Genomic DNA, 12736 nt, shown 5'->3' on the forward strand with positions numbered 1-12736 from the left:
TGATTTGTAAAATTGAATCAGGAACTACTTGCTGTTCTGCCATCCTCTTCCTTCTGCCATCTCTAATTTGCTTTCTCTTTCCCACAATTTTTGGCTCTCTCTCTCTGGTCAGGGTAATTGTGGGTCCACAAAACTGCACCTACCTCTTGTGATAAGCAACCTGAAATCTGAGCAAGCAGAGATGGGATTTTATACCCTGAATTTCTCAGATGGGACTCCAAAGACACGAGGAGTGAGAATCTGACCCTTTGAAATCACATTTGGAAAACGAGAGCTGGGGCCAAACCTCTTCCCTGGGAATGCTGCTACTCAGCAGCTGGGAGCCAGCTCTGAAATCAAGGTCTTTTTGGAAAATGCCAATGGAAACGGGCAGATCACATTTCCCAGAGTGATCATCTGGATGCCCAAGGCTACTGAACAGATAGGGAGGTTCTAACCCCACATGTGTGAGTGACCAAGCTGTAACCCATCAACTTCCACTGGCAGAAAGCTCCACCAGACCTGTAAAACCTGGATCAGTAACTTCCTTAGGTGACTGATTAGCAGTGTGTCAGTAGCAAGACCTTGCAACAAAAGTGATAAGTGACAAATTTGAGGAGTTTTACAGTACTAATGCTTGTTATTGCTTCTCACAAAATGTTACCAAGCTTACAATAATCTTTACACTTTCAGCAAAAATGTGAACAGTATATTTGAATATATTAAAAAGAATTAAAAAAACATTTCACAAAAAACATTTGTTGCCATATGAAAGTCTTTCAGCAATAAATGCCCACACCAGTATTTAAACATTGTTAAAAGTATAATGATTTGTACTAATAAATTATGCAACAAGAGAGGTAAACAAAATAAAATTACAGTATAGCTCTCCATGTTCCTCCATCGAGCATCCGCAGCTCTCGGAAGCTCCATTTTAGATGACTAATTAAGAAACTGATATTTTCAGAGCAACAAAAATAAAAGCTTTTATTTGTTCATTTGAATATAAAACAGGCGTTATCACAGATGTACAAAGCGTACTGGTGGTTTAACATACAAGAAGGTTGCTGTCCTTTGCACATAAAAATTTTTGTTTGAATCTGTGATTGGCTGAGTTACATGAATTTCTCTAACCAGTCACCACACTCTATGAAATAACGCTGCTAACATTCAACTGATAAAAGGGACAGTCTTCCCTTGGGTAAAGTGTCAAGCAGGATTAAATATATATAATAAACAAGCACCATGAGGAATCTGCTCCTGTTTGATTAGTTTTGTGTTTAAATGTTCATTGTGTACCCTCTCTTTTTGTGCATGTGCATCGAGTTGATTACATGGTTTTGTCTGACTCCAAAAGCACAAGGTCACAAGACAAACATTTTATACATTCTCATGAATGGTTTATCTACAGTACAGTTTCTAATACAGAACAATCCTTCCTTATTGCTCAGTCTGATGGTGCTTAAATGTTTCCTTCCTTTTGCTTGCACAACAAAACCAGAAACTCAGTTTATCATTTCTCTTAACTCAGGATTTAACAACCACAGATGACAGGTTGCAGAAGAGAGCTGTTATTAACTGCGTTTCACAACTGCATTGCAGTTCTTTTATTCTCTACAAATGCAAAGTTGACTTCGTGAAGGTTAAAGTGATGCTTTGAACGACAGCGAGATTTGTTTTGCAGTACTGAGATCAGCAATAGCAGGACTTCACAAGTTAGTTCACACACTGCAATTATGTTTGTAATCAATCAACATCTTGTCTGAAACCTTACAACAACTTGCCATTAAGAACAGATTTTATTCTTTTTAGGGAGCAGAAAAATGAATTTGACAAAGTATGGGGTTGGTCTGCAGAGCATGAATAGGGCTATTCACAGGACAGTGAGGGCGGAAAAGATGGCCTGAAAGAAAACGCGTCTGACGTGGCGAGATGCTCTGTACTGTACATGCAGACTAAAACGTCCCTACCTTTTAAAAAGATTTTTAACACCCAGCATTGAGACTCCCTTATACGTGATATAAACATGATAACATTTGCCCTGCAACAATCTTAGTCATGCATATCCGGTAATGAGAGCCAGCACATGAACGTCATTTGGGACAAATAAGAAAAGCATTCTTGGACTGCAGCTGGTAAATCCCACTCTCGATCACAAACAGGTCAATTCAGTTACAACCACATGAAGGAAGGGGAAGGTTTTAAAAAAGGGGGCGTGGGGGGCAGGGAAGACAACAGAACCGGGGAATCAAACCCCTCTTTTCTCCAAAGGTAGTAAAATGAAGGCAGCTGTGATGCACGTTCTACTTTTCTCCCGTGGTGGCCTCAGGCTGTAGCCCACGGGACTGTTCCGTTCCTGAACCAGGCAGATGGGTTCCTCTGATGTTTTAATGCGTTTAGGGACTAGTTAGCAGATGCACGGTCCGTGCCAAGGGTGGTAGTGACTGTACGCTCCTCTCCGTTAAGGAATAAATTAAAGACCATCGAAACAATCGTTTCCTGTAAATGTAAACTGGAAGCGTTGGCCACCGAGCTACGTGTCCTAGCTGAGAGGCAAATTGATAACTCTGTGCAAAAAACCCCAAAATTTTTTTCCTTATAGCAGTAAAAACATCAACTAAAACAATGAAAAAAATTGTGCAACAAAGTTCTGCAGCTAGACAACAGTGCTATTCCTCAACCTGCCTTTTCTAAGTCTAACAAGTGTATGCACATGCCAGCACGAATATTCATTGTTGCCTCCATGGCAAAGAAAAGAAAATTATTGTAGTGCATTTTTAGTCTTAAATTCATTCACTGCCTTAAAGGCAGCAATAATTTCACTTGCTGGTATCTAGAGGATTCTTTTTGACAGGGATACTTAGCAATCCAGGATTGCTTTTTTTCTTTTTCCAAAAAATTTGTGAGTAACATTTGATTATCTACAGTGGGAGACACCATGCAAGTGACAAGTACTGCATTTTAATCTTTAAAATCTTTTGTCATTAGTGAATTTATATTTCATATATATATATTTGATGTGATACTATCCACTCAAGATAATACAACACTTTGTTTTTATATTAGCAAACATTTCAAGAGTTTAATATTCTTGAATGTTTCTTCTCTTTTATACTTCTAAAGAGATCAAAATAAATTAAACGTTTTGTACATAATTACAGAAGAAGTAGTTAACTTATTTTATCTTTTTAGTTTAGTACAAAGATATTTGCAAGCTCATTGCCGAAATACACCTTATTTATAAATTTCTTCCATTCTAACGCTAACAGCAAAGGCTCTTTGGCCTCTGGGCTTTCAGCATCTCTGACAGAAAGCTGCAAGATTTCTAATTGAAAGGTGCTACTTTGGGTTTTCTCCTCGTACCACTACATATTTTCCTAAGATGTGGGATCTAAAATGGCTTAAGTTAGTAATGGATCTGTATTCATCAGCTTTTTATGATGTATTAAAACAAATGAAGGAAACAACTATTTGTATTAGTATGCAAATTGTTTTAAAAGAATCCATTTGGAGGGCAGAATAAAAAAAAAATCTACTTCAGCTTACTTAATGTAAAATACAAAGCCACATTTACTCAAAAAGCAGTATTGTCCAATAAGCAAAAAATAAAAAAAAAAGTTTAAAATGGGCTTTTCCAACACACTGAAGGGCCTTACCCCATAGTCCTTCTTTTCTAAAATTTAGTGGTAAAAGAAAACATTTCACATTATATTTCCTGCCAATCGTGACTGCTTTGAAAAGTCGTAATAGAAACAGTTCCATTCTGATGAGTGTCAGCATCTTATCTGCACACTTTTTTAGTGGACACAAAAAAATTTTATACATCTATAGTAAAGTCCATGGAAGCTTTAAGGTACAAGACTACATGTTGTAGGCCACATAGATGGGATCTAGCTGGTCTGCCAAAAATCCATCTCGTAGGTGCATACGTTGTTTCTCTCCACGGGAGTTGATAGGAATTACACCAATGTCCACAACCACCACCACCCCTACAATCAGATAGTGTTCCTCCAGGACCACGTTGGTGACCAAAGGAACAAGGTCCAAAGCTTCTTGCTCAGATCCATCCAGCTCAACTACAACGACCAATAAATTTGTCCAGGTAAACACCGCACTGGAACAAAAGAAAAAATAATATTAGTCGTGGGGTTTTTTCACCCATTTCATTTTTTATCCCTTTTTTTGCACCTTGGTTACTTTTGTTGGAGCTCCTTGGGCTCTTTCCATGTGCTCAGGACAAAGTGCAAACAGCAAGAGAGAACATGCTGCAGGCAGGGGCAGAACAGCCCCATGAGCTTTCTCTTTAATACTGCTACAATTTTAGGCATTAGGCTGAACTTTACAGAAACTTGCCTGTCATGGAAGGAGGTAGTAAAACAGCATGTGGTTCCCTCTGAAACCAGGGAAGTGCCACCGCTCTGATGTGCTCACAGAGTGATGTGTGTGGAGGTGTCTTCTCTGGGGTTTTTTGAAGAGCAGCCCAGAAAACCAAGGGATTTACAAGAGAAGGCACCAAGAACAGCAGGAGCATAGTCTGAGCTGCAAGGTCTGTGGCATAACCCCTGCTAGGGAAGGGGTGTGGGGCCCTGGGAAGGCACATGGCACAGTGCAGGCTGGCAGAGGTGCCCAGGGAGGAGGGGACCCTCCCTGAGCCTGCTCAGCAAACGCAGCTACGCGCCTTCGGGAACGGGCTGGCTGCTGACCAGGCAGGACAGAGCTCAGCACAGAAAAAGCTGCAATTCTTCTGGACCAATTGGTTTCCACAGAAATAAGGCTGTGTCTCCATCTGTTTTATTTTGTCTGTTTATTTCTGTTGGGTTAAAAGGGACAGGAGTTTTAACACTGCTGATTAACAGTTGAGGTGGTCAAGGGAACTACATTATCCCCATTATCTCCTCTTTGCTGAAAGAACTTTGTAAGACCCCAAAGTTTTGGTTAAGCCCTTGAGCTAAAGAAGGTAAATTTCGGGTTCTGCTACTTGGGACTGTTTCTGGGTAAGGATAATGCATTTATCCCTCCAAATATGGAGGCTGGGAGGGTATCAAAGTCCGGTGTATGCTTCCATCCAGACTAGTTTTACAGCTTCTCTCCATCCTCCTCCTGACATCTCCAGAGTCTCCAGAGTCTTGCATCTCATGGGAGGTCAACACAGCTGAGCCACAAAGAGCAATATCAGTCTTTCTTACAGGTATTTAAGACACTTTTTCTTCTAGCTTATTCCACAGAATAAATAATAATATTCTACACATGTAAGCCATACATCAAGCCCTGTACTTTACTCGCCTTTACCTCATAAAATCAGGGGATAACTTCCTAGAACTGTCTTGAGCATAAGCATCTGAAAGTCAGAATATATTATGTACATAAGCCTTCTTCAAAAAGAGCTTCTTACCCAAAGGTCAATGCTTGATTGAGACTGAAGTGCACTGTTATAGCCTCTTAAGACAGCTCTGAAAATCCATGTACTGTGGAAACATATCTTACTTTGTTCAAAAATTAGCTATGAAAATGTGCTCTATGTTGGTGCTTGACAGAATGGATTTTAGGAGAAAAATACTTAACTCATAAAAAAAAAAGAATTTCAGATCCTGCCAAAGTACTATTTGATTGAATTCTTATGTGCTTATTGATCTGGAAAACTAATGAGCAGTCAAAGCAAGGATGAGAAGGCCTCTTTTGACTTAGTACTGCTGTGAAATGAATTTTCATTTGTAATTATGTTTTCACAGACATTCTAGTAAGTTTTGATTGATGCTGAATATTTACAAAATGAAATATCAATCTGCACAGGTGACCATTTCCAGAGAAGTCCTGAAATTTTTATTGATTGCTGTACAAACATCTAAAGTACTATTATATACATAACAACAACAACAACAACAACAACAACAAAAAAACCTGGGGAGGTTCACTGAAATGTAAGTTAGCATTTAAAACCATGCCTGGAAACTACTGTTAGCTTGTTACTTGGGAAAGCAATTAATATCAAGATTCAGGAGCAGGTCCCTAAAACACGGCTCAAAATAAATTATTTTGTCTGAATCTAGGAAATTGATTCCTAAAACTTTCATGAAGCTTTTATTAAGTCCTAAAGTCAGTGACACTCCCAAGAGGCTTCAATTTAATTTAAAACTCGTTTCACATGTCATGGCTCTAACTCACTGGTGATTACTGGAAGTAAAAGAAAATATTGCTGTTTATGTTCTTACTGGTTGAGATGAAGATACATTAGCTAGTGTGTCTCTTTTATGCATACATCAACTTTCTAGCCCTGATGAATAAAAAAACCAAAAAGCTAGGGACAAGAAAAGCTGACCTTTCCTTAAGAAATAATCCACTCACAATAATCAAGTCACACCCAATAGATGCAAAACAGTCAATGCACTGAGCTGGGAATGGCCCTTCCATGTCACCAAATGCTACAGGAAAAACAAGGAAGTTGTAAAAACACCTCCAGCGAAAGAAGCTCCCAATTGCTTTTCTTCTCCAAATACCTTGTGTAGCTTTGTGTAAAATTTGCTTCTAAGTAAATTCCAGGAAGCTGTGTTCTGTTCCTCTTTTGAGACTTTGACATTTAAATGAGTCAACCATGTGCTTTAATTAAAACACATACATTAAAACACATACCACATTTAGTGGTATTAGAAACACTTTCAAAATGCACAGTGTGGGTTTACATCTCAATAAAACCAGACTCTGCCACCCCTTTACTTGTTATGTATTGAGACACAGGAGGTCCAGAGTCAGAGGTTGCTGATTCTGTGCTAAAATTTCTTAAGAGACAAGAATAATTTTAAATGACCTTTCAGATCTGATCCTCAATGACAGAAGCTGCCCAGCAGGATCCCATGTCAGTCAACAAATCCCCAAGTCCCTCAGTGGTGTCCAGTGTTACAAAATGAGCTGCTTTTCTCAGAGGATGTTTTTACAATCTATCAACTGGACATACCCAGCACCTTCTGTGTGCAACAGGAATTGATGCAGTTAAATCCTGAACGGGGCATTGTAACCAAAACAAGAAAAGAGGCTCATGCCCCTGTCCACAGAAAGATATTTACAGATTATAAATTACAATAAAAAATAATTATCTGGCTATTATTTTGTCAAGGAGTGTTTCACAAAAACAAATGGAAGGTCTCTAAGAGAAGCAGAAAAAGAAGTTATGTGAGAGAAGTCAAGGACAGTCAAGACAAGGACAATGACGTGAATGAAAACTCCATGATGGATATTTGGCAGAGCATTGGTTACAAAAAGGCTGAGAACTGTGAGCAAACCAGACATTGTCACTCTGAATAACTGTCCCTTTTCTGCAGGGACCATGTCTGAGACACATCTAATTCATCAGCAATCCCTCTTTTTGAGGGAAAAATAACCCTGAAATACTAGCCTTAAATATTGCCATTTGGGCAAAGGGTAGCAACAGTACAGGGTGTTTTCTGAATTCTCACTCCTGTGCCTTGTACACTATCACCCAGCTACAGGGAAGAGTTAAGGTACTGAGAATTCTCTGCATGTACTTCTTGCAGAAATTCAGTTGCACTTTTCTTTGGTCGTTCCAGCTTACCCCCAACCCTTTTCCTGTTGCCACTTTCTCACTCAGGATTTCCATGGTTGTGGAACAAAAAGGATCCTTAAAGATGCTCTCAGCAATCTTGAAAGCAGGAACATAATGTGAGCATTTTTTGGTACTGAAAACCATTTCTGCAGTGTGATATGCCTACTTTATTCACTGCCTGTGAGCTCGTAATTGGAGGGGACACAAAGCTCTGACAAACAGATACTGCTGAACACAGTGATTTATGAATCTGTGGCCATCTTATAATAGAGCAGTCCTTAAACAGCTTCAGCTGAAAACTTTCCATCTACTGCTGGTATTGATCTGACACATTTTCAAGGGGAATTTTGTGACATCCTTGAAGTATTCATACTGGTCTATATGAAGGCACAGAACCCAGTTCCCTGTGTAATGCCTGTCTGGCACAAGACCATACCAGCAGTGATGATGCTTAAGGGAGGAGGCAATAAGGCAAAACCTCAGTTACAGTCAGCCAAGCAACTAATTGCATTCGTTTCAACTGATATTTAAGAAAAAAGCAGTCTTTTACTAAAGAAACCAGTTCAGCTGCAATGCTTCATTCATTATTAAGCTTCTTGCTCCAGGCCACACCTCTGCAGCCAGGATTGAAAAGAAAAATGCACTAAATTGCTCTGCCTATTGCAACAGATTCATTTTGGTTGAAAAGTGAATAGCTGAGCTGAGGTTGTATCAAAACAAAACAACTACCTGACTGAGTCTTCTGATGCAAGAATAATGAAAAGCAATTTGTGTTCATGTCAGCCTCAAGAAATGATTTCCTGCTGTGTACATCTGAGGATGATACATTGATTAAGACAACATCATTATTAACTCATTGATTTACTGCTTCAATTTCCATTGTGACCTTGATTTGATCACTGCTTCATTTATTAATAACCAATTCAAAAATAACAGTGTGTTCACTAATAAAATTCATTAGGGTGTTCATTTATTTGAAATGTTTGCTTGCTTACTCCTTAAAAAAAAAAAAAAAAAAAAGAAAGAAACATACTGAATGAACTTATCAGGAATCAGTCCTTTCTGATTAGATCTGTTTGTGAAAAGTTTCATCCTAAGGACACATTTGCAGCTGGGTTATAAATCCTGTGACCATCCCGACAGGACATTTCCTGGATCAATTGCAATATCCAAGGAAAAACCCCAGACATTATAGATATTTCAGCTTTTTATAAGGGCCCTGGCGTTATATAATCCTTACCATTCTGTGATGCTCTTGTGTGCTCTAATTACAGAGGTTTCAATATCGATTGGATGGTACCTCATCCCTCGCAGTTCCATGGCTTCATCTAATGCACCCACCACATAAAGTGCATCATGGCGTTCTGGTGGTAAGGGATAGGAAAAGAGAAACATTCAATTCTCCAGTACATTAAATTATAGAAACGTTCACATTAAGGATTAAGTAAAATAAGTGCAACATAAGTTATCATTGAATTTCTGAAACCCTGAAGTGATTTCTGAACTAATGAGCATTTTCCATTACTGAAGTGCAATGCAGAGTGAAAACCAGAAGAAAGGAAGGCAAAAATACTATTCCCATTTGAAAAAGAAAAAGGCAGAAATCTTTATCCAAAGACAGTGGCATAATTCCTGTTTTTCTCCCAGGTGGATGCAGAACACATTCTTTTTTTTTTTTTTTTGAGGCACACTGAACAGACAATGTGTTCCTTGTTTCTCTCTGTTTTTTCAAAGAGAAAGAATAGATCTGATCCTAACAGTGTGGCTGATGTTCTTCCAACTGCTTTGAGATGGTCACTACAGAAGCTTTTGATCTATTACAAAGGTGTTATCAATAAACTAAAAACATGCTATAGCTAGATAGCAAATTGCTTATTCAGGTAACTTAAGCATAACACTTTTACAGCCCATACTTTTTACCTTTTCAAGAAATAAATGAGGCTGAAATTACGCTTTTTAAAAGATACTAGGTTGAAAATAAACAATGACATTCTAGTCATAAAAATATCTGCTAATAGACTTAAAAGCAAATAACTGACTGTTTTGCATGAATTTGGATATTTGTGTGATAGTATTGTAATGACAATATGAAGCCTACTTAATAAAGAGCTGAAAACTTTCTGCAATGGGAGCTAAAAGTAGGAGAATGGAGAAATTCTTCACTAGGAGAATACCTAAGCTATTTGATGCTTAAGTTGCAATATACTCAGAGAATCCTGAATTTTCTCAGGATTGGGCTATCATTATGAAAGCCTGTGCAACCCAAAGTAAATCTCTTCAGAAGGTGTCAGTATAAGGATATGGCAGCAGGCCTAATTCACAGGGATTACCAGAACTTTTTCAGATTTGATGAATTCTTTCTTTCGCTGAATAGCAGCTATTCTTATGGTCCTGGGATCACTCCTGGAGGTGTTCACAGCATTGCTGGAAACCCTTCTTGGCCAACAGCCTCCCTGGTCAGCTCAGCCACAGCCACTCGTGGCACTGTGCTCCTCAAAAATCATGGAAAAAAGCCATTTTCCCAAGCACAGACTTTGTGTGCCTGGCAGCACTGGCTCACTTGCATGTGTACAAGAGACAAGGAACCTCATTAGAACAAGTAAGGCAATCCTGTATGTTCCTGACAGAAACCCAAATACCCTATAGCTTCTCTTGCAGGCTACTGCTTGTGTTACATTTCAGCAATCAGCCCTCTGGGGTTAAAGACAGGAAAATCTGAGGAATGGACAGCTCTTGTGATTAGGTTTGTAACAGAGGTGGTCACAGGAGGGACAGGGCTCAGACTGCCACCAGGCTTTTTCCAGCTGCACAAACGCATTCCTGGGGACACAACTGCCAGAGCAAATGATGGCAGTTTTAGCTGTATTTCATATTTTTCAAGCTGAAGCACTGAGTATATTAACAGTGCCAAAAGGTCACTGGTGGAGGGGTTTTATAGCACCTGAGGTACAGCAAAGGAAAAGCAACTATTTCAGCAGGGAAATCTTGCCTTCTGATTTGTTTTCTGATTATTTTAACTAATGGCTTTTTTTGCAGTTTTACAGCTTTCACAGATGGAGCATGTTAGGAACCGCAGGGCCAGAGAAGCAGTATCACCCTCCAAATAATTAAAATTATTTGTATAGACCTAGATGATGAGAAACCTCTTACCTCCATTTGCATCTGTGAGTTCTGTTCTTCTCAGGAACCCCAGATAACCAGTTCTTGCCCAAATAGTCTGTGTGTCTCCAAAGCTGAGTCTCGAGTTAAAATGATCTGATTGCAAAGATTCATCTCCATAGATGGTAAAATACCCACTGGCATTGTGAGTGCTGTGAACCCATATCTAAGTTAAAAGCAATTATACTGGTATTAATTAAAGTAGCTTTCAAGAACGAAGCATTATTGAAAATTCTTGATGCAAATATTTTTAGTCATAGCTAGATAATACTAAAAATGTCTTTTAACGTGGTTTCTGAACCTGTAACTGACACAGTTCTAGCACAGAGATCCCAATCTACTTTTGCTGAAGTCACAGGGCATCTCTGAGCATTGCCAAATTCCTTACTCCTGGTTCAGTGTATTTACCCCAGCAGAGCATCCTTCATGAACACCAGAGAGACAGATTATTTTAAAGGGTGAGGCCAGGGACCTTCAGCCATGGAGAAGGATTCAATTTACAATTTCAAATTAATGAACTCTTACAGAAAAACTCACTAATTAGACTGTGGTTTTAATTATGATCAAACATGTTCTTCATTTCGTTAACTAGATTTTTAACTGCTTAAAAATAACATAATTTTTTTTCTCACTCTAGAAACATAAAATAAATTTGAAAAACATATAGTCTTGCTCAACTCAGCTAATGAGAGTACTTCAGTGCAACGAAGCAAAATTATTATGGAGAACAGCACAAGAAAACTATCTAGCTGAAATTAGACTAATCTATAAACTTACTTTTCATGTAAGCTTCCATCAGAATTAGTGAAGCACCAAGTATAAAATACAGCTAGCAAAAGCAGATTTTTTCATTTTTTAACTTGAGCTATTAATATTTAGAAACAATTTACTAACAATTTTAATAATGCCACAAATATCATGATCCATACTTTATAAAGATCAGTAGAATTCACTACTCTCTTAACTGGGCATTTGATAAGATGCATCATAGGAAATCATTAGCATGCAGAACAATAGCTTTATCTCTGCAATTTAGTTCAGAGCATACAAAGTTCAGGTTCTCATGACTCACCTCACCAAGATGAGAATCTCCTAAGGGTCCCTTTGTTTCTGGATTAGCAATAATGATACGTACTCCTGGGAGGATCTATTGAAAGAAAACATGAGGCAGTAAGAAAACAGGTACCACCTTATGCAATTGTATGCTGACGCTTTGTCCCCAAAGAACCTTCATTACAAATTACAAGAAACCCTTAAAAATCCTTAAAAGGTCAAAGTAGACTTAAGAGTGAAAAAAAAAATAGTCCATAGATATGATAAATTCTGAAATAATTGGGAAATATGATAAAACTTCTCTTTGTGAATGCTGTTCCATCAATAAACCTCCTCAGAAATCAAATGTTCACCTGCAGAACAAAATCTGACCAGATGGCTCTTGTCTCTGTGAGAATACATAGTAGGATAGGAATAACCCCAAGGAACCTTTGGCCTGAAGCAAGAAGAAAGCCAGAGGCATCATGCCATCTCCCAGAATAATGACCTGCCAAAGACCTCATGTAATGGACATTGAGGTGGATGCGGAGCCCTAGAACAGACTGGGAGCATCCTCTGACCACGAATGTCTGCAAAGCTATGGACAGAAAGCTTTAGATCAGCACCCACAGCATCAGAGCCTGTCCCTATGTCCTCAGCCTGTCCCCACAGCCACAGCCCAGCAAGGACAGTCCCTCTGCAGCTGATCAGTGGCCCGTGAGCTCTCAGTGGAGGTGGGTTCTACATTGATGAACCTGCCAGCACCAGTGCCACATTTGTCAGCTGCTTCAAGAATGGCACACAGGGGATGAAATGCCTTCTTTTTGCATAAAAGAAGGAATTGATTTCTGCATAAAAGAGCGAGGTTCAGGTTCTGAGAGAGCAGTAATGCATCAGTTACTGCCATCATGCTGTAACCTCAACAATAAAAGCAGGACATCAATCTGCACAGCTAATAGCACCTTCCCCAGTACAACATTCACGTAAAAATGAACAGAAATGGGTATTCAC

General features: G+C 38.9%; 1 protein-coding gene across 5 annotated transcripts in view; it reads right to left on the reverse strand.

Moving 5' to 3' along the window:
• Nucleotides 1-939: 939 nt before the first annotated feature.
• The window catches only part of DIP2C (disco interacting protein 2 homolog C), a 308123-nt gene continuing 296326 nt past the window's right edge, over nucleotides 940-12736 (reverse strand). For all 5 annotated transcript variants that reach the window (XM_066314645.1, XM_066314638.1, XM_066314623.1 and 2 more), the window contains 4 exons: nucleotides 11766-11840; nucleotides 10685-10859; nucleotides 8775-8898; nucleotides 940-4093 (listed from right to left, as the gene is read on the reverse strand). In XM_066314645.1, coding sequence (XP_066170742.1) covers nucleotides 3841-4093; nucleotides 8775-8898; nucleotides 10685-10859; nucleotides 11766-11840 — 627 coding nt within the window. In that variant the 3' untranslated portion in view covers nucleotides 940-3840. The remainder of the gene's footprint in view (nucleotides 4094-8774; nucleotides 8899-10684; nucleotides 10860-11765; nucleotides 11841-12736) is intronic.

Source organism: Sylvia atricapilla, chromosome 1 (assembly GCF_009819655.1).
Source record: "Sylvia atricapilla isolate bSylAtr1 chromosome 1, bSylAtr1.pri, whole genome shotgun sequence".
NCBI classification, from domain to species: domain Eukaryota; kingdom Metazoa; phylum Chordata; class Aves; order Passeriformes; family Sylviidae; genus Sylvia; species Sylvia atricapilla.